The 22,343-nt window shown below is 33.7% G+C and overlaps 3 protein-coding genes across 3 annotated transcripts in view; 1 reads left to right on the plus strand and 2 right to left on the minus strand.

Moving 5' to 3' along the window:
- Window positions 1-313: 313 nt before the first annotated feature.
- LOC106111942 (glutamate--cysteine ligase regulatory subunit) lies at window positions 314-8,549 on the minus strand. Its single transcript, XM_013294152.1, has 6 exons — window positions 8,055-8,549; window positions 6,571-6,859; window positions 3,069-3,215; window positions 1,965-2,081; window positions 1,270-1,455; window positions 314-575 (listed from the first exon to the last, which is right to left on the minus strand). The coding sequence occupies exons 1-6, from the start codon at window positions 8,148-8,150 to the stop codon at window positions 409-411; spliced, it is 1,002 nt and encodes a 333-aa protein (XP_013149606.1). The 5' UTR covers window positions 8,151-8,549; the 3' UTR covers window positions 314-408.
- A 245-nt stretch (window positions 8,550-8,794) lies between these two features.
- On the plus strand, window positions 8,795-11,736 carry LOC106111842 (transmembrane protein 14C). The gene is made up of 4 exons (XM_013293998.1): window positions 8,795-9,006; window positions 10,039-10,086; window positions 10,642-10,732; window positions 11,344-11,736. Exons 1-4 carry the CDS (start codon window positions 8,931-8,933, stop codon window positions 11,465-11,467), a joined length of 339 nt encoding a protein of 112 aa, XP_013149452.1. The 5' UTR covers window positions 8,795-8,930; the 3' UTR covers window positions 11,468-11,736.
- Window positions 11,733-22,343, minus strand: part of LOC106111844 (A disintegrin and metalloproteinase with thrombospondin motifs 1) — a 104,317-nt gene continuing 93,706 nt past the window's right edge. The window contains exons 9-17 of the mRNA XM_013294001.1: window positions 20,349-20,523; window positions 18,859-18,914; window positions 17,434-17,560; window positions 16,939-17,103; window positions 16,519-16,635; window positions 15,517-15,631; window positions 15,002-15,117; window positions 14,016-14,638; window positions 11,733-12,862 (exon numbers count right to left, since the gene is read on the minus strand). Coding sequence (XP_013149455.1) covers window positions 14,044-14,638; window positions 15,002-15,117; window positions 15,517-15,631; window positions 16,519-16,635; window positions 16,939-17,103; window positions 17,434-17,560; window positions 18,859-18,914; window positions 20,349-20,523 — 1,466 coding nt within the window. The 3' untranslated portion in view covers window positions 11,733-12,862; window positions 14,016-14,043. The remainder of the gene's footprint in view (window positions 12,863-14,015; window positions 14,639-15,001; window positions 15,118-15,516; window positions 15,632-16,518; window positions 16,636-16,938; window positions 17,104-17,433; window positions 17,561-18,858; window positions 18,915-20,348; window positions 20,524-22,343) is intronic.

A 22,343-nucleotide genomic window follows, 5' to 3' on the forward strand; every position in this document is an offset into this window, starting at 1 on the left:
ATCTTGTCACTCTCACCAGTTAATAAAAATAGTTTTGGGAATTTCAACAGATGGCGTTATTTACGATTTCACAATAAAAGTGTGCATTTTCCAAACATTCTATCATTGTTATTAATTACGTAAAATCTTTTACTACTTTTATCTTTGACTAGACAGAATTTGACAAAACTTTGGTAGAACATTCCTTTAACTTCATTTAGCCCTAATCTTTCTTTCTGCTTGGAATGGATGAAGTCAGGATTTTTATTACCACGTATCTGCAAAGCCGCTTAAAATATCTGTCTCGAGTACTACAGATAAATAAAACAGCATACACATTTGTTCCGTTTTTATTTCGTCCAATCATATCAGATTATCACATAGTATTCCTATCACAGAATTAGCGGTATGTTATACATTTGAGTACATTTATTTTGCTTCAATCGCGTTGCCGAGTGTCGCTTTGCACACGTATCCTTTAAGTGCGAGAACTCCCCTACATTTTATATGGACTTGATATCTTGCGCACCAATCAAGGTTATTACATCCAACGCCCGCGTCTGTTATCGTCTTTAGTGCTGCGAGGGAGAGGAGATCTGGAATAAAATAGCTGTTATCAACTTTTGAAACATTTTTTGTTTAAAACATCTCGTATATAGTTTAATTTTACACACATTGGATGGCGCTTGAATGTAAATCTGATCTTATAGATGACGCTACTATATGAAATTACACTAAACCGTGGTTTGCGATAGATGGCGCTAGTAGTATGAAGCAATCTGCTGCTCCATAAGAGATGGCACTACTGGTAAAACTCACATAATGAAGCGCCATCTATACAATTCATTATGTAAGTCTAACATATTGAATAATAATAGATGGCGTCATCAGTATCACAAAAAAATTGACAGTTGACAAAAAATGTCGTTGCATGTAAAAATATACAGACGAATTGAGTACCTTCTTCTTTTGGGAAGTTGGTAAAACAGAACATTAGATTTGAGTGTAGAGGTACACAAGTTAGACTTAGAAAGAGATTTTTAGTTTAAATCTTTGATAGGTAAAGCGGGGATTTTTGTATTGGGATTAGAAAGAAATGTATGTATGAGTGTATTGCGTAAGGTGACATGATCAAGAAGGGAGTGATGATAGATGAGATGTAATAGTTACGTGGACGACAATAACTAGCTCCGCAGACCCTACTGGAGTGAGAGAAGTGGGAAATTGATGAATTGACAATAGATGGCGTTAGTACGAGAGAGAGGGGGGGGGGAGGGAGAGAGAGCTTACCGGGAGGGTCAGCGTGCGTGAGGAGCTGCACGTCGTTGGCGCGGCAGAAGGCGTGCAGCGCGGGCGGCACCACGCAGCAGGAGGCGAGGTTGATCTGCGCGATGGCGGGCTTGACGCGCGCCCACGCGTGCAGCTTGCGCAGGCAGCCGCCGCCCACGTCCGCCACGCCCAGCTGGTGCACGCGCCCTACGGACATACATACATACATACAATAACAAGTATTATATTACTATTATTCCGCGTTTCGTCTGATGAGTGTGGTGTCGAAGGCATATTGTTGGTCACTTTCCCTTTCCAGAGTTCAGTTGGAGGAGACACACATGAAGAGGATGTTTACCCTTCGTATTCATCTCCACCGTCAAATTCACGTTCCCTTCCCATCATATTCTTATGAGGGAAAGGGACTAAAGTTGGGTCTCCGGCACCACAATCATTAGACTGTAGGCGGAATTGCTCCCACTTCAAGCCTATTTTCTGTGTGGTCGTGGTATTGCTGGGGGCGAGCCGGCCCTGCAGTGCGAAGATGTTAAAGCTGGCTTGACAATAACAAATATTTTATTACTAGCTGGTGGCTGCAATTTAGACCGTGTGGAATTAAAAAAAGTGAGCCTATGTGTTCTTCCAGACTATCCTCTATAGAAAATTTCATCGAAATCTTTAAAAATAATATTTAAATATCCTTGAAAATATGTTACCTTCTTTAACATAATCTTCTAGTACTGCCCACAGCACTTTGATACCGGGCAGTATTGCTTCGCACTTCCTCGCGTCAGCCTCACTGTCGGCTTCCATCTCCGTACTTGATAAACGACCTGGAAAAGAAAATACGTCTCAAATTAAACATAATTATGAAATAACTAGCTTTTACCCGAAACTGGGGTCTTTACCAACCGTCACCCCGCTCTGTCCCCACGTGAGAAAAAGTTTCATCCGTCCCACCTTTCAGTCAATATCACCAATAACAGATAGAAACATTATGAAATAAATACATAGCTTTTATATTACTTTATTAATATTCACAAGTTTTTGTGTAAGAACGCCGTCAAATTTAAAATCAACATCTAACTGAAATATTATTTTTAAAAAAACACTGGATATACTAATTTCATACATCATTTCAAATATCTTGACAGTTAGATGCAGTGCGCTGTATTAACTTGTGCGATGTTCCGAGCATTCAAGACATTTGAAACACACTATACTGGTTACTTTCACAAAACAATATAATTGTAACAACGCAATTAAACACTCAGACCACTGATCCAGGCAGAATGGCGCGCTATTCTACGTCTGTATGACATTGACAGCTGTCATAGGGATGGGACGTCTATACCGATGAGCTAGGGTTGTGTCGATTTTTTTCTTAATTTTTTTTATAGAATATAAGGTGGCAAACGAGCGAGCCACCTGAATCCACCGAAATGGAAAGTGACCGCTGCCCATAAACATCAGCAATTGCAGATTGCGGTCTGATTGATTGATCGATTGATGCCTACCCTTCATTGACAGAGGAGGAGACGCACATAAAGATGACATATTCCCTTCCTATACGTCTCCACCGTCAAATCCACTTTTCCTTCCCATCCTTTACTCTTAAGAAAAAGGTGGAAAGGGAAAGGCACTAAAATTAGGCCACCGGCACCACACTTATCAAACGAAACGCGGACTTGCTTCCACTTCACGTCTGTTTTCTGTGTGGTCGTGGTATTACACCGGACGAGCCGGCCTATTCCTGTGAAGATGTTAAAGCGGGCTCACTGGGCTAGGGCTGTGTCGATTTTCTTCTAAAAATTACTTACCAACATTACTTCCCAATGATATAGGCGAGGCTTTAGTGAATGTGTTCTTCAGATTAGAATCATCTAACGCCTCCTCCTTATACAGCAAGTCAGGATTGTACGCCAGGATAACATTCTCTATGAACTCTGTACGTAACGCTGTGAATACTGGAATAGAAAAATAAGTCCTTAGTATAAAAACTTATTGTTTAAAATACTCTTTAGTTTAACGTCGATCCCTTTATAGTCCTACAAAGATCTTATGGCAGTTTTTTCACATTGACTGTTAGCAAAAATTTCCCAACTTTTTTCGAAATTCCCCGAAAATGTTAAAAACTTTAATACATCATAAATTAATACATCTTTACATATTGATACATGTTTAAGATTATTTAGGTAAACACGAGGTATATTTTACAATTTATTGCGACTTCGTTCGTGTGTAATTAAAAAAAAATAATCTATGTTACACACAGATAAATTATCTTTCTAACAGTAAAAGAATTTATAAAATCGGCCTAGCAGTGTTTGACTTAATTAAATACATACAAAAATACAAATCTTTCCGCTTTGTAATTTTAGTCTAGATTGTTCAGAATTGTGCCTCGAATTAAACGAGTAATCGCCAGTCAGCGCATGTTACATTTTTTAGGAATTACGTATTTATAAATATGGTAACATTTACCCGTGTAGTTGCCGCTCCATCTGTCAAATACGCTTTCAAGATTGCTAGTTCACAAATTTGCCAACTGTTGTATAATCCTTGTAGGTCTATACCGTGGATTTTCGACAAATAATAAGTAGTTATTGTATTGCGTAGGCTCTTGTACTTTTATCTTATTAAACCCGCGTATACGAAATTTCAAAAACACGACAGATAAGAAATCACTAACGCGGAAGTGAGCAAAACTAGATTAGATAAATATTAACAAAAGATCTTTAATTTATTATTATATATAGTAGTATGTAAATACTAGCTGCTGCCAACGACTTTGTCCGGGTAGAATATAAATCTGCGACAAAATTCATCGAATTCCGTTAGTAAAATCCATCATCCATCCAAAATTTCGAATATATAATCTATGCATATAATAAAATTGAAGACTATGTTTTTAATATAAAAAAATGCAGATTTCGGAAAGATAATGTATTTGGGTTGCTTATAACGAAAAATTGCATTTAAAACTTTTTGGTCTTCCTTTTTGTGTCTGTCCGCAAGCTGTTTTGTTCTGGGCAAACTCCGAAACGGTTGGGCCGATTTTGACTGGGCGTTCACTGAATGGTAGCTGACATAGACGGGCATATTACAGGCTACTTTTTTAGTTCATACTGGGTGGAAGTCGCGGGCATTAGCTAGCATTAGTATAAAGTATAAAACCGGTTTTTTAAAACGTAAGTCATTTAGCGTAACTATTTTTTATTTATTGTCATTATTTGCTGATTACTGCTTCATAACAGAAATTGTTTAGCCTTAAGGCGTTTAGGTGCCGTTTTTTAATCGCCATAACTGGCAAGATTAATCGATATCATATTTACCTCTCATTCTTTCTATTAACGTTATATCTTTTTTCTCTTTCTTGTAACGAAATACACCTAGAAGTGACGCGGCCTTGAAATCTTAATACCTATTCTTATAATATTTTACTAGCTTTAGCCCGCGACTCCGTCCGCGTGGAATTTAAAAACATAGTACCCTATGTGCTTTTCCACAATATCCTCTACATCCATACCAAATTTCGTAGAAATCAGTTCATCCGTTTAGTCTACAAACTATAACAAACATCCATCCAACTAAACTTTCGCATTTATAATATTAGTATGATTGAGACCTAAAGTTTCTTTAAATCACTTGTTTGTAAAATCACGAGCAAATCGATACGCATGACAGATAAATAAACCATTTACTGTAATACATAATCATTTACTGTAGTAAATAAACAAAGCATGTATTGAAGCGTAGTAGTACAAGGTCACGTTGCTCGTTTGTACAAAAACGACCTACATACGTTATGTACTGCGTAAAACGAGATTTTAAGCCATCCCGGCTTTTATATTTAGGGTAGTCAGAGTTAAGAATATGTCAATTGTAGACTGTTCCATTATTCCGACTGCAGTCGCATTTATGGGAAGATATAGGTGTTTTTTTTTATTTTTTTATTACTGTCTATGTCAGATGTGATTCAAAATAAAGTGTAACAGTAAGGACGTTTGCTATTATAAGAATTACTATAAAACATTGCACTGAAAAAATCCACTTATCTCACTTATCTGCAATGATCCCACAATTTTGGGTAAGTAAAAAAGGGGCTAATAATACATTAATTTATTAGATTCTTTTAGTGTACATTTCCGTTACTATAAGTATAGTCAACTAATATATTCCTGATTTCCTTGAAGCGTGAAATTTGCGATATAGTTTTTGGAATTAATAGCATCAAAAATATAACCATGACGTATGACGTAAACGTGTACCTACGGTTAATATTTCGTAATATTTAATTGTGAACTAGAGTTTGTTGCACAACTGGATGATACAGCGTTTTTAGCGTATGACTAACGATATTACGTCACTATTCTTCGAGTTAACAAAATATTTGAATATCAATTTTCTGTACAAAATAATCAACCAGCGTAATAATACATGTCTATTATAGACTCCAAATGTACCTAGTATGGCTTACATAGGCCGGGAGTCCCACACGAAATTGTCCAACGGCGCAGTGCGTTAATGTATTCCACGAGACAAAAAAAATGGCTTTCATCTACTTATTTGTATAGGTTTTCGATTGAATCAACTCTATTCATTATTAAGTTTTTTTATTTCTTTTTAAAAAATACATCCGTGTATTTTTAGTAAATATCAGCTAGATAATATCTACAATTGGCAAACATTATCTTATCGGACCTCACTTACCAACCGTGATATTGCGGTGGTTGTTTTGGTCTAACGTTTTTCATAATTCTCATTTACTTATCTATATTAATATAATAAAGCGTAAACACACACTTAGGTAGGATTAGTAGAATTACGTAGAGTATCGGCAATCACAGTATATTTTTGAATAGTTCATTTTCTAAATAAAAAGCCGTAAAAAAACCTGATGCGAGAAAGGGACAGAAACTACAAATAGCAGCAAGGTAACGTTGCCATGGTAACTGTAATTGTTAGCCAATGACAAAGATCTTCATTGTCATCTAAGCAATTAAATATAAAAAAATAAATAAAGTTCTTTGTAATATGCGGATAAAAACGCACGGGAATAAATAGCGATCTATTAAAAGAGGGGTAATCCATTTTTAAACTCTATTTCCAATAGCAAAAAGTTCGTTCTATATAAATGAACTAGATTTCACCCGCGACTCCGTCCGCTTGGAATTAAAAAAACTAAATAGCCTCTGTGTTCTTCCAGACTGTACTACATCTATGCCACATTTAATCGAAATCCGTTCAGCAGGCTACAAACTCAAACAAACATCCTTCCATCCATCTAAACTTTCGCATTTATAACATAAGTAAGTTTACCCTTTTCTAAACATTCCGTCAACGCGGATGTACTGTCTTCGTTGATAAAAATCTTAACACCGATCTTCAGATTCTTTCGTTCCTCCTCCGCCATTTTGTTTTGTACATCATCGTGTGGCCTCGTTATGTTAAGTACCGCTTCTCTCGGCGCCGTGGATGTTGAGACCACCATATAATCTGAGTGGATCTGCGATGTCCTAGGATTTGAGTCATCGTTTATTCCGTTCTGAACTGGCATTTCATTTTGATTACCCCATTCTGATAACGTCAGTTTTATACTTTCTGATAACTGGAAAAAGATATTAAATAATCATTAAGTAAATTATTTAACAATATTCTAAGAGTTTGTAGGTAGTAACAAAAAATATGATAAAACACGCGATTAAATCCGCAAGATGGCCGACGGACAGTGGCGCCATTTATACCTCAGTCAATAATATCTCTGACAGCAAGCAGAACAGACATCACCTATTTCAGTTTGTAGCATTTTATATGTTATCTTAAAATTATTGTACCAATTTTATTATTACAATAAATAAATTATTATTTATACTCGTCTGATAGATTTTATTCAAGTAACCCAAAATGATCAAAAAGAGAATTAGAAGAAATCCTCTTTTAATAAAACAAAATTTAAAAAAAATTAAAAATACTATTAATCAGTAATTGGTAAAAAAAACTCCATCCTAAATATTATTTAGTAAAATTACATCCCGGTATTCTAATAAAAACAACATATTAACATTCAAAACACAATTATTGTACAATGCAGACAAATGTATGCATTAGATTTTCCTGTTTAAAGTCACTGTTCATTGAAATTTTCTCCATATTGTCTGATAATGTGTAAACATCCTAGTTGATTGATGCATTGTTTTGACTGAAAGGCTACCATATTGTACCAAGTAACACTAGCTGTTGCCTATGACTCTGCATGGAAATAAAAAACATAAGTAACCTAAGTGTTCTTTCAATGTCCTACATCTATACCAAATTTTATAGAGATCTGTTTAGCCATTTAGGATGCACTCTAACAAACATCCATCAAACTTAATTTTTGTTATTACAATATAAGTAACGTAAAATGAGAACAAGAAATAAATACAGGAAGTGTTCAAGAATTTCTGTAAATAATTATGTTAAATTATCCCATAAAAATTGTTTCAATTTGTTTTAATGACAAATAATTTAATTATTAAATTTATTTATAATTTGATATTCTGTGTTGTCTGAATATATTTAGGCTATAATGAAAATATTAAGGTACTGATGTCTAATTTAAATAAGATTCTTATAAATTTGGGTTAACAATCATGTTTAAATTATTTAATAAGGAAGACATAAGACGAAAATTTAATTGGATAAGTTATTTTTAGTTAGACTGTTCAGTGGTTAAATCGAACAATATAATCAAATTGTATAAATAACTTACGAGGAAAGAATCAAGGTTACATGGCCATGGTAATTCCGATAAATTTACTAACCTCTTCAGTAACATTTTGCCCAGCCTTTTTCTTAATATCGATCAAGTTGAGAACATTTCCAGTATTAATAGTCACTTTGGAGGCACTCTTTAACATCGTGACCGACGAGATTTTTACTTTTTTTATTATAGTAACGTAACCAAGGTCTAAGGCGTACCAAGGTTGCCGGTTTATGTAAAAAAAACTATAGAGCAATACTTGAAAGACAAGTTAAACCGAGAGGACCGTACGCCAAAGGCGACACTGATAAACTGAATTCTCGCGGCCTTGCATTGCACGAAAGAACCACTTTATATCATATCAGCTGTTTATTAGATATGACGTATTTACAGGTACTATGACGAAAAATTATTGTTAGACTGAGTGGGCTCCATTATCAGTTTATTATCATTCACTATTGTAGAACCATGATTAAAAGAAAGGTGTGGTTTTTGCAAGATATGAAGTAAAGGAAAACAGAAATTTATCAATCGCTCTGTGATAGTTCCAAAGAAAATAAAAGCTAGTGTTGCCATTCATTTTTTTGCAAATTCTTACTGGAGTTTTCAGAGACGAATGAAATGTTTTAGCCATTTTAATTTTACTCATTACCATTATATATAAAATCTAGAGACCCACCGGACTTTAAAAGTATCTTATATCTTCAACTTTATATATCAGATGCGAACTTTTGAATTATATCTTCTATTTGTGAAATGAAACGTTTTGTGTTATCAATAAAATGTCAACCGATGCAAAATGTCTGTCATTGTCATAATTAGTTTCAAGTTTCATTGACCCTGTTCTGTTTCTGTGGTTTTAAATATTTTACTTTTTAAAACTCTCGACTGTGTAAAAGTAATTACTTTGAATTAGAAATCAAATAAGCATCTCATAATGGGCGTTGATATTTTGGGATTTGCTTACGCTGCTACCGTAGCGGCCGGCGGAATTATGGGTTACGCTAAAGCAGGTCAGACTAGATTCTGTTATTGTATAACAACCGGCTAATAACGAGTGGTTTATATTTTTTCTTCTGGAAATAAATTCTTTATCAAATCACAAAATGTAATAAAACGACACTCAACAATTGTAAGGCCGATGACATTTTGTTTTTATTTGATAAGATAATGGCCTAAATTTTCTAGATTATTCTTAAATAGGACTTACTTTTGGACGTACTATTTAAAAAGCTCAAAACCATTGACTTGAAATATTGACATTAGTATATTTTTCCTACCAATGCATCTCCACCGTCAAATCCAATTTCTCTTCCCATATTTTCCTCATGAGAAAAGAGTAGGATGGACTAAAATTTGGCCTCCGTCACAGACACTCATCAGAAGAAACGCGGAAATCCTCTATTTTCTGTATGGTTGTGGTATTGCACAGGGCGAGCGACTCTATTCATACTAAGATATTCAAACATAAATTTTTCGGCCTAGTCACTCCTAACTAAGGGTAAGCTCTGAGCCCCTCAGTGAGGATGTATAGTGAGCTGGGGATGATAATGATTACTTATTAAAAACATTTCACATAGACTATTTGCTTATTCACTGTGTTTCCACTGCTATAACTCTAACTTGGAAACACACTTATCTCAATTTATTAAAGAGGAACGAACACAATATGTTATTGTACTGTGTTTTGATAGTACAATCTCATATTACTTAAACATAATGATCATAAATCAAAACATTTGATTAACAGTTATAAACACTTAATTAGTTATGACTTGGGTTAATTTTTAGATAAGTACAATAGTAAAATTCTGTTTTAATTTTGGCAGTTGTGAGATATCTTGGCAACTGCGAATTGCAAGACATGCACAGCACTCAATTTTACTAGTAGTTGTAAAGAGATAAGGAAGAGGGTACTGTGCCTTGACCTCAGAGATATTTAAAAAGAATTGTTTTTATATATTTTAATAGAGCTTTTGCTCCACTTAAAATTTTCATAATAATTTTAAATTAAGGTTTTTTAATATGTTACTTTTTTATTTCAGGATCAATACCATCTTTGGGAGCAGGACTTATTTTCGGATCAATCCTAGGTAAGTCGAAATAATTAATACAATATTTTTGTTAGTTAAAATCGTTAACACAGAGAGAGCCTATTCAATTGATACTAAACTGACTTGCCAGGTATATTATGTTGGTTTATTCCAGTTCCACTGTGATCTGGAATGTGTAAATGGATATCATTGCTTGGAAATGACAGGCTTTGATATGTTAAAATTAATAGTGCCAGTTGTTGACAATGGTACTGTGAACAAGCACAGTACTGCACAGTACTGAGGCAAAAATGAAATAGACTTAAAATACAACTTCTTAGCCTGTCCATTTATAGAGATCAGTGCCATAGTCTAAAAAAGTGAATTGGTTTTCACAAGTGAAGTCATTTGTTTTTTTTATTAACAAATGTATTGGTTTTATTACTGATACTTACATATTTTATTAAAAATTGTCTTCTTAAAGTGTTCACACACCTGAAACTAAACTATCGCACAACTATATAGTCTTAATTTAATTCTTATGAGCTTATAACAAGGTGTACATGTTAGTTTTTTAGTTGTGCACTCGCTCTTATTGTAGACTTTAAATTTCAGGTGTAGGTGCATACCAGCTGAGTCAAGATCCCTCAAACTACACTCTCATGTTAGGCACCACAACAACTCTCGGAGGTCTTATGGGATACAGGTAAGAATTTAGAGGAATCTTATGTAGGGATTAAGTAATTAATCTTATTTCATATAAGCGAAAGCTTAGATGGATGGATGTGTTTTACTAAACACAAAGCTTGTGATTGTCCATTAAAAAATGTCCTGTATATCTCCAGAAAAACTAATTTAATGTTCCTGAAATTTGTCCTGAAAAAAATCCTTTTTTATATATTACTGAAAAAAAAAAATCCTTTTTTTTATATTACTAGTTGTTCCCGTGTAGCTTCATCCGCATGAAATTATGAAAAATCTTATTTTATTGTTTACATTTGTCAGATTATCAATAGCAAATGTCAAAATGACATGACATGACAAACCTTAGCAATCTTGATTTCTTGATGTTGGCAGTAACTTATGATCTCGTTCCCACATTAGGGTTTTTATCCAAAATATTCATTTCCTAACTTTAATGTAAAAATATATAGCTTAAAGCGTGAAGTAAATGTTGTGCTTTTTCAAAAAAAAAACATTAAAAAAAGTAAGCTGTAATTGCTGACATCTTAGGCAACAAAGAAGTGTGTGTTTATGCTTTATTATAATAGTATATATAACAACAAGTGGATCCATAGCTTACAAATTTTCTTGCAGATTTTACAACAGCAGAAAGTTCATGCCAGCAGGTCTAGTATTTGTCTTGTCTGTGGGAATGCTTGCAAAATTGATGGTCAAAAATGTTGGAACAAAATCAGCATTTCCCGTGAAGACAGGTTGAAGATTGACATTTTACAAGTTCTAATTTAGTTTTAAGAATGTTTATGTTTAAGAAAACTCAATTCCTTGAAAAGGGAATTTGTCAATTTTATACTCTGTGAACAATTTTATTATCTGTGGATTTAATTTTATTTCTTTATCTGTAACGGGTTTCGATATATCTGTGGATTGTTATTAATTTATTTGTTAAAAAATATGTATAAAATAGTCATTGGTGTTGGAATATGAAATTTGTATTGGGTACAAATAAATAAATAAAACAAATGTTCAGTTTTGTTATTTTCTTATAATCTTCGTTCTTAAAATTTACACAATTTGGACGGATAATAAATTGCTCATATATAAATAGTTTGTATTTATAATAAATAGTTAGCAATCAACGGCAAGTGATGTATTTGAGCTCACTACAGATATTCAGATACTGCCAAAGCAAAAATCAAGAATTTAAACTACTGGTAACTTTATTTTAAAACATATGTCACATAAATAATTTTTTAGTTATTAAAAACAAGCTTAAATTAATCTAAAAACATCAATATTTATATTTAGAATGAATTTAAAACCAAAAATATAAAAAAAATAACTAAGTCGAAGTACTAATTGTTCAGAAAATGCGAACCAGTCGCCGTAAGCTCAGTTTTCATTAGAAAAGATAGTTCTAATAAATCTCTTATATTAACTTGATAAAAGGCACTACTTGGCAGTTTCATTTTTTAAACTAAATATTTTACAACCGTTTCTAAACGTACGTCCATAGACTAAAAAGAGAGTATTGCTCTATGATTCCAAAACCAAATCGCAAACACAACGGCTCCATATTGGATACTCCGAACGTATTTAAACGAAAAAAAAAATATCCTAATGTACTTATAGTTCATTAATAGTTACACAATCACATTGTTATATCACTCACAGAACTGTGTCTGACACTTTTATAGTCACGTCTTCAGACACATTTTACACACGTACAAGTGCGACACAATCCCGCAATTACCCGCTGAATATTGATATACTTTTTAGAAACAAAAGTTGCCAGTATCAACGGCATAGATTTAAAAAATATTACATCTGTCCGTGATACAATGGCGTGACGAGTATACAAACACTTGCTATCTCTGTTTTATTCAAAGAGAATGAGTGGGATGGCTTAACGTCTAATTGTTACGAAAATTGAGATTCACTGTAACATGAATTACGAATCGTTTTATTTTATGACAACAATATTCTTGTGTACGGGATTGTGCGCACGAAACACAATCTGTATTAAGTAGGGGCTGGAAGTGGGGACTGGCGTAGTGAAGACACCATGGCTCAGGCAGACGGTGTAAGCACCAGTAGTCTCATATTCCAGCGCGGCAGTCTTCAGGGTTTTGTCCGCTCGTTTCGTTAATGGCGGCTGCTGGGAACATTAATATCATATTAACTAAAAATAAGATTAAAATGGACTCATAAGTTGAATAACATTATAGTGACAGATTACAAAAGTTAGGTTATATATTTTTTACTTCTGTATTTTATCTGTGGTAAATCAGCTGTTTTGCAAAAATTTAAATAATGGACGATGTTAGCTAATGGCTACATTTAATTATTAACAGAAACTTGATAAAATTCAAAAACATTTAATTTGTAATCCGTGTCTAAATTAAGTGAATTCATTCAATTTTTTAAATGATAAAAGTGATGTGCATTGTAAGTGATATCAGATAAAAATATAAGACAAAACTTTTATAACTGAAATTAAATTCGATAAAATTTACTCTTGTCGGCATACATCGTACGATTAGTACACTCGCAGATGACCTTGAGCCGAGTCAAAGATATTTGGAAAATACTAAAATATGTTTGTAAATGAGAGAATGAAGTAAAACGCTACTTGAACAACTAAACTAATAGACATCAAAACAAAAGAAAATACTGAAGGAACTTCTAAGTTCATGCTCAAGAGTTGAGAAATGTATTCTGTTGAGTTTTCCACTATAGAAAAACTTGTATGAAACATTGTCTCACAGTGAAATTGCAAAGTAACAATTCTTAATACATCTACAAGTTGTAATGTATGGTGACTTTGGACATGTATCGAAATGTTTTGGTAAGTATTTGGAAGTATTCATGATTTTATTTTTATGTACACATGGGTTTTGTGGACGATTTGGTTGCAATCTGTTTGGTGACATTAAAATGATCATAGATTAAAAAATAGAGTATCTACATTGTTATTATTTGGCAGTTTTTAGGCATTAACTACATTTGAAATTATTAAAATGTTATGCATATTTTATAAAACGAGTTATGTTTTATTCGCGAATTTTACAATTTATCTTAATTTTCAAATCATGACGTATATAGAATCAATCTAAATTCATATATTATCTGTTAAATGTATACTTTTTAATAAACTGTTCAAAAGAATAGAACAGATTGCAACCTGTGTAATACGAAAGTAATGTAAGAGTGAAACGTGCGAGAATCCATAGATGTGGAAGGCATGAAATCCAATGAGGCGACTGGAAGATGATCCATGCGGCCCAAACTCATTCTTAATACCTTACCAATAAGTGTTAATTTGGCACATCTTTCCTATGTCTGTATCAACTCCCCGGAGGTAAGGTTCCTTTGGTAAGAGAAGACCAGTCTCGCTGGCTCTATTTGAACTTGTTGGGAATTCGCGTCCGGTCTAATCGAGTTGTCGTTTGCTTTCGCTTGGGAATAATAAGTTCCTATTTTGAAGAGGGATTTGATTCCTTTATCTGGGAATGGATTCTTAGTTGTCGGTTTAAAGTAACTGTCCAATTCGTCCTTGTTAAAGAAACCACGTTTGGTTGATTCTGTTTTTTCAATTGGTCTTAATGTTGTGAAATCTTTAAAGTCGTATGGACTTCTTGTGGTGGATATTCTGGGCAGAGTACTCTTTGTGTCGATAATTTTGACACTGACAGTTGTCGGTTTTTCCGTTTTATACTCTGTGGTCTTCCATGGGTTATAATAATTGTATTTGTAAGGCCTCTCTGTTGTTGTTGTGGTGGTTGTTGTTGTTGTAGTTGTAGTTGTAGTTGTTGTTGTTGTTGCATTTTCTGGGTTTGTATTCATTTTGTAACTTGAATAGTAGTTTTGTCGGTATGTTACAGATGGCGCTCGTGTGCTAGCTACGTATGGTTTTGTCGTGTCTCCGGTACTGTGCACGTGTTTGCAAAAAATAATTTATATTAGTAATTGTATTGCAATGTATTGTATTCTACACCAACCGACTGGGAAATGAGACAAGGGAGATCTCATTCGTCCGCCAGTATTGTGATTTTAACATAAACTGCTTAAACATACTTCTTAAATCATATCTTAATAACAGACCAGGCATATATCATAGAAACATCACACACGAAATCTCTTATTTTTAACTCAACATACGTATTGTCTTATTCGGTAAAAAAAGTAGATTTTTCAAATTTAAAGTTTTCCTTTAGTAATAATTATGTGGCTGTGAGTTTTTAGACTCTTAAACTATATAAAGTTAACATTCTATGTACCAAAAGACACAGACCTCGTGACATTTCCGAAGAAGGGGCTAGTTTCTGGGCGCACGTAGCTCGGCGTGTGCTGCGAGTAGTCGGGGATTATGTTCTCGTGCTCCGTTATACAGCGCCCGTTTATACAGTACTGGAACAAACAAGTGTTAGATCAGAACAGAAAAAGAAAGAAAAGAAGTCAGAAAGAAGAAAAAAATTAAAGAATGCAGAAATAAGAAACTGAAAAATTTGCTATTTTTTTCCACAGGCGTCTTCTGTTAAAGCACATAAAAATGTTTCTTTAAATAAGGTAGCATCATATAGGAATCGAAAGAAAAAATTCAGGTTTCGCGAAGATGATGTATTTAAGTTGCTAATAACGGAAACACATTTAACAACTTTTTTTCCAATTTCCAAAAACGGGCTTCCGACGAAACTTTCACTGGAGAGTAGCTGACATGGACGGGTATATTATAGGCTACTTTTTTGATTCCTTGCTAACGATATTTGCAGGCGGCAGCTTGAATAAAGTGGTTTAATATGATTATACCTGTCCATCCCCGCAGGGCGAGCCCTCTGCGGCAGGCCTGTACGCCACGCAGTAGCCGCTCGCTGCGTCGAAACAGAACAGCTGCGCGCACACACGCTCGTCCTTGAAGCACGCGCTGGAAAAGTAAATATAGGAAATTATCTATGTTTTAATATCCAAAGGACAGAAAATACAAAAAAAGTACGATCAGTACACGATGTAACTATCGACATTATGTGATTTGTTACTATCTATATCCAAAACAGCTGACAGATAGCAAAGAAATTTGACACAAATACAAAATTTAGTCTTAAAGAACACATAGACTACTGAATATATTTTTTTAATACTGTGCGGACGGATTTGCGGACAAAAGGTTGTAATTAATTTTTTTTTTTTATAAGATAAGGTGGCAAACGAGCAAGCGGCACCTGAATCCGCCAAAATGGCGAAGCGACCGCTGCCCATAGACATCCGCAATTGCAGATGCGTTGCCTACGCTTTTCCGACAGAGAAGGAAACGCACATGAAAAGAATATCTCCCCTTCCTATGTATCTCCTTCACCGTCAAATCCACTTTTCCTTCCCATCCTCTCCTTATAAGAAAAGGGTGGTAAAGATAAAGGGAAGTGTAAAGAAAGGGGAGTTGCCCTTTGCTGCTATTTAGTTTTTTTTTTCTCTTTAGATTGATAAATCTGTTATGGTTATTAAGCTTATTTTATTATTAGTGTGCAGCGACCTCCGACTATCTACGCTCCCTTTTACATCTTGGGGGGTTGGCTGAAATCCAGCTCGACATTGGATCTCAACCAGTATCGGTTAAGCTGAGCCTCCTTGCCATCTGTTACAATTTTTTCATGTATGTATTTTATTTAGTACTTAACTCTGTATGTATTCTTGGATGGCAATAAGGAGGTTTTTATTTATTTATTTAAAGAAATTGGAAGTGAGATTAATACGAAGAGAGTTTTCTAGTGTCCTTGATGAGTTATGAATGTTTGTTTGTATGTGCATGACATAAACCTGGTGCCTCTATCCTTGCGGCACTGCGCGTCCAGCGTGAGCAGGCGGCCCGGCAGCACGCGCGGCAGCGAGTCGTCCTCGTGCGGCGAGTTGTACAGGCACGTCGCCGTGTCGCCGCTGCAATGTCACAATATTTAAGGGAGACACTTAGTGTAGATTGTATAAACGTAACCAATGTATCTAGTAGTAAAGAAAAGTGTAAGTCAGAAGAATATATTCAAATGAAGCTTTGTATAAATTACACTAGGTATCGATTTCAGAACAAACTGGAAAGTTACGTTAGTTAGTAATATTTAACCAAATAAATCTGAAGAGAAGGTTGACTATGTCCTAGTGACTATAATTTAAGGTAGAGTCCCTTAGCGGGGATGTATAGTGAGCTGGTAATGATGATGATGAAGACTGAAGAGTTATACTCACTTTAAAAAGTGATGGAAGCTTTGTACACTGCACGGTGACCACCTGAATCCTTTCTCTGTGTGTCTGAGATCTGACATGATGAAGCCGTCCTCCCATCTGCATTTCTCCGCACCGGGACCGCCGAGGTACGATGGAGGCGGGCTACCATCGTGAACTGCTCCCAACCTGAAAGATTATTAAGAAAATCAATAAGTACATTGCATGAATCTTGATAAGTTCTCGAATAATTGTCAATTCTTTTTTAGACTCTTAGTAGCCAGTAGAGGATTCTAAGTGAAGTGATAGATTTAAATATTATTTCACGTAATAGTTTCCTAACCAAAACTAACTCTTAAGTTTTAACCTATGTAGGATTTGTACTCTGTTTTACGTCAAGGTCAAATCAGAAATCAACATCCGTTGACTTTGCTCTACATTTTATCATTTTAAAAACAAAAGAAATAGCAGTATCCTTGGCAATCTTTAATCTTTTAGTGATATCAAAAAATTACTTACAAATGACCGACTTCGTGCGCAGCGACGATAATCCCAGAGAAGCCGCCGGTGTCCTCAATAATAGCAACTGAATTGACTTTTTCTAGTCTTTTGTTCACAACACACGCTCCACCCACGTATGCAAACCCTGTATGTTATATAATATTAAAACTCGTGTAGAAATAAGTAATTAAAAATAAAAATTGTGTAACTTTAACTACTGGCAATACTTTAAATTTCAAAATTAACAGAAAAAAAAATTGCCAAAGACTACAATATGGTTTGGACTTATGTGAATATCAAAGAAATGTGTGAAAAAGCAAAAATCTACAAGGAATTGTATCGAACAAAAGGAAATAAGGAATCAATGACAATGTAGGGTAGTTGAAAATTAATGTAATTTTTAAAGTGGAAATGTAGGTACTTACATGACATGTTTGAATATGTAGATATAGTAAATAATAAATATCAAGAACTAAATAAGTATATAAAATAGTGTAATATCTATGTTAGTCATGCAAAGCTATATTTTCTATTAATTTCGAGAACCAATAGCCTATTCTATTATTTGTCTTATAAGCTACGTAGATCCTTTACCGTATATTTATAAAGCAATATTTACATAATTTGAATAGATACTTCAATAAAAGCATGCAATTTTTTAAAACGATTAACTACATTTTATTATTTACATAATAGCATGCAGTTTCTATTTGAAAAAAAAACTATAAGTATATAGCGGCCAGTACTTATTTCAATTGAGTTCATTTTTTATCTGTAAGTCGTTAATTTATAGTTTTATAACTAGAAAGATTTTGATTTGAAAGAGATTTTAGATTGTCTATTATTACTTTTTAGTCGAGTATTTCCTGAATTGATCTTTTACTTTATTGCACAGATAATCATTATAATTTATAATTGGATGTCCTGGAGATGGTTAGGTGTGTAGTTTACTGTGTCCTCGTGTCATTTAAGTAAGGTAGGGCCGACTGGTCTGTGCGTTTACGCAACTTTCTTATTACTATACGATGTTCTACTGATCTTTTGAAACGGTCCTCGTAAACCAATAAATATTTTGTAATAAATAGGTGGGTAAATATTAACTAACATGCAAACTATAGACACTAATAATATTTCCTATAAGCTAAAGCATGCTTTTTATAATACAGTACGTACAAGTCATTTACAACGATGAAGTCATATCTAAAAAAAGTAATAAATAATGGTCATAGACAAAGTGATACCTAAACTACATGATAGAATATCTATGTACATGAAAAATAGGAAATCAACTAATAGACTGCTAGAGATAGATTATTGACAAGTGCTGATGCAGTCACGGAATCAGGTAGTGGATATTGCGGTAAGGGATATGATCCCGTTGTGAAGTGTAATAGGAGTGGGATTTGAATAAGGCGTGCCCATGAATGTACGAATCACGCGTACCTGCTGTCCCCCTATTGCACGCATCGTTTGCATATTGTCTCCTGCACATGTCTAGTCTGAAAGCGATCGAAATATACTGAATAAGTTGCTAAAAATCCCTTTCTCTATCAAGAGTAGGGTAATGTCGGCTTTGTTATATGAATATACCCACAATTAGGTACCTCATGCGAAACAAAGTCTCTGTCCAAACAGTCTGGTTTGTGTAAGCGGCCGTTACGTAAACGTTCGCCAATATTTTACTTTCTAATATTTCATGCAATTGCAATTAAATTTTAAAGTATGTAAACTTTTTGCTTATGCATCAAAATTAAAAAGTAATATATTGTCTATGGTATATTCAGCGCCATTACCGATTCCTTTACCTTTAACATTAAAATTATCAAGCCGATTATTTCACTTTTAAGCTTCTGTTAATGCTGATTTTATTTTACCAGCCAGTAGACCTATAAACATCTTTTTGAAATAAATTTACCAGCGGTGCCTTTCGTGCAGCGACCACCCTTCCGTCGCCGGCACATGTCATACCTGCATGTGAAATTAGGTTAACCATCTTCATCTTTGCCTTCACCTAATTAACTTCAAATATTAAAAAAAAAAACTTTTCTTTTACTGTCAAACGTCAAACAGTAGTTGTAATAATGGCGCCAAATTTTAAAACTTGTATTCTAATAAATATTGAACATACTTACCTCTTTCCAATCTTGGTTTTGCACGGAGTAAATAAATAAATAAAGTCATTATTTTTTAATAGAATCAAATCAAAGAAAACTAAACAAAAACAAGCAATCGTTGTGATGATTTGTGGTCAAATTGAAATTGATTTTGTGAAAGTTTTCAATTACATGTAAAATTATATTTCAGGCAATTTATTTGACTATTAGATACAAAACAACAATACTTACGTCAATATAAAAGATATACGAAATATTATTTGGTCAATTTGGCCATGACATTATCCCTAACTAATTTTCCATATAATATAAAATCAATATAATCAAATTGACTATATAATTGCAAATATTTTAAGTGCCCTTATTCCCAAGACATAGGTAAATTATACAAATTTACATAAAGTCGTTTATTTAAGTGACGGTTTCCCACAATATAGATATCGTGTTTACCTAAATTCAGAAATCATAAATAAATTATTGTTGCAAATAGACTATTAACATTTCAGTTTATTGCCTTGTTATTAAAGTATCTTCATATCTTGTTTTATAATTAAAACTTGATGTACAATTTTCTCGTAATATACCAACATTGGTTATTGCCCAATTGTTCATTATACGATCGTAATAAACGATAACTTCATAGTGCTTATAACGGAGTAGCAAAGATTAATAAAGCAACATATACCTCGTCACAATACAATTAAAACGCTTTGAGTATCACTAAACGGCAGTGAACAGTTACTCGGACAAAGTAAATTTCTCAAACACTGAAAAGGATTGAAAGTTTTCATTACTTACTCTATGATTTAAAAAACTTACTTCGTAATAGCAACAGCGATATCGTAGACTGGCAGCCGCCGCTCTCTGAAGAGATATTTGCCCATGTCTGTGAGCGCTGCCGCCGAGTCGATAGCGTCGCGGCCAACACGATTCCTTTCCAGGTAAGGTGTGGCATCACGACCCTGTAACCGAATACTTTTACTCAGTAGATATTCTTAAATGTAAATTATTCGTTATTTTTTATAAACAGAAGATGGCAAATAAACTTACAGCCACCTGATTTCACTTGAAAAGAACATAGACATTCGCAATATGTTTAGATATTAAACGACCAAAAATATTACATTAAGTGTAATGAGGCTTGTCTTCAATAACATAGAATAGATCTTCGGCCAATAGACACGATGCCTAGTTTATGGTTGGCATTCTTAAACCTTTTGACCTCATTGGCCATGTTCTACGAGCAATGTGCCCTGCCCATTGCCAGTTATACTAAGCACCTAATACTACGAAAAATGTCGATTGATTTACTGTTGCGAACTGCTTTACACAGTGAAAAAATAATACAAAAACAGTTTTTATTAAAAATGCCTACAAATGAACAAAAATGCACACTAAAACGTCGGATTAAAATTTTATTATGCATCACGTGTATTTTTAATTCTAATAAAAATCTAAATCACGTGTCAACGGGACAAGTTGCAACGTGATGATGAACAAAACTTTCCTGACCTTGAATAATCGAAAATTAATTATCTGTATATTTTTAGTAGATTAAACTAGTTTCAGAGGCGACAGACGGCAACTAACATTTTCACCGAACTAATATTTATAAAAACAATGAAATAATTCCAACAATCTTATTAATATTGCAGGTGTCACAGATTTATTCATATTATTCAAATTTCCGAACGAACAGGTTATGTATTCATCAATAATATTTTCTTCACATCGAGTCGCAAAATTTTAATTAATGGTAATAAAGCATTCGATACAATGGTTACAAATAAAATATTACCAGTTGCTTGAGTTTTAAATGATAGGCGACTTATTGTTCAGAAATTATAATTTAACAGAAGAATTAATGAAGATTCCGTGTCATAGACTATGATTATTATGATTTAAAAAAATGAAATTGGAAAATTATAAGAGAACGTAACTCAGTAAAAAAGGTTAATTTGAAATAACCTCTTTTACAAAATGTAATAAAATTTAATAGCAATATAAAACACTAGAAATAGTTAATTCCCGCTAAAATGTTTTTGGTAGTTCAATTTATTAACCTATTTAGAATGTGAAATATTATTCTCATATAATAATTTAAACAATTAAATGCAATTTTGAAAATGAGTACCATAATTTTTTTATAAATTATTTAACATTTTGGCAGTATGATGTTGACCTTTGTCTGAAATTTAAAAAAAAGTAAACATAGCATTAGCCGGTTTATGCGTACGGAAAAAGGTTATAAATAATAATGGCTAGTGAAACAGTTTTAAAGTATTTACAAGATACAAATAGGCCGTATTCTTGTGCCGATGTTACGGTAAATTTGAGAGGAGCGTACACAAAGTCCGTGATTCAGAAGACATTGGACGCGTTGGCCGACGCGGGAAAAATTAAATGCAAATTGTACGGAAAACAAAAAGTTTATGTTGCTATACAAAGTGAGGATACGCAAGAAAATAGCGATGTTGAAGGTAAATATTAGGTATATTTTTATTACAAATTAGAAATATTTACAGTTAACCTAAAAAAATTTGAAAATTTATTTTATTTGCACGTCCTTCTTTTCCTTATTTCGTAATTATGTACATGATAGATTTTAAACTAAAGGGTAAAGTTAAGGGTATTTTTGTTACCTTCCAGAAGAATTGTTTAAATTTAATATCGGTCTTTTGTAGTTTACGAGAAATCTCGCAGGTAGATAAGTAAGTTTTTGAAGTAATCTATTAATACATGTAAAGGAGAGGCGAACTACTGATTTGACCTTTTTCTATTATGTATTGCTAACCACTAGACGAAAAGGTGATG

This window comes from Papilio polytes, unplaced genomic scaffold (assembly GCF_000836215.1).
Source record: "Papilio polytes unplaced genomic scaffold, Ppol_1.0 DF824146.1, whole genome shotgun sequence".
Classification (NCBI taxonomy): domain Eukaryota; kingdom Metazoa; phylum Arthropoda; class Insecta; order Lepidoptera; family Papilionidae; genus Papilio; species Papilio polytes.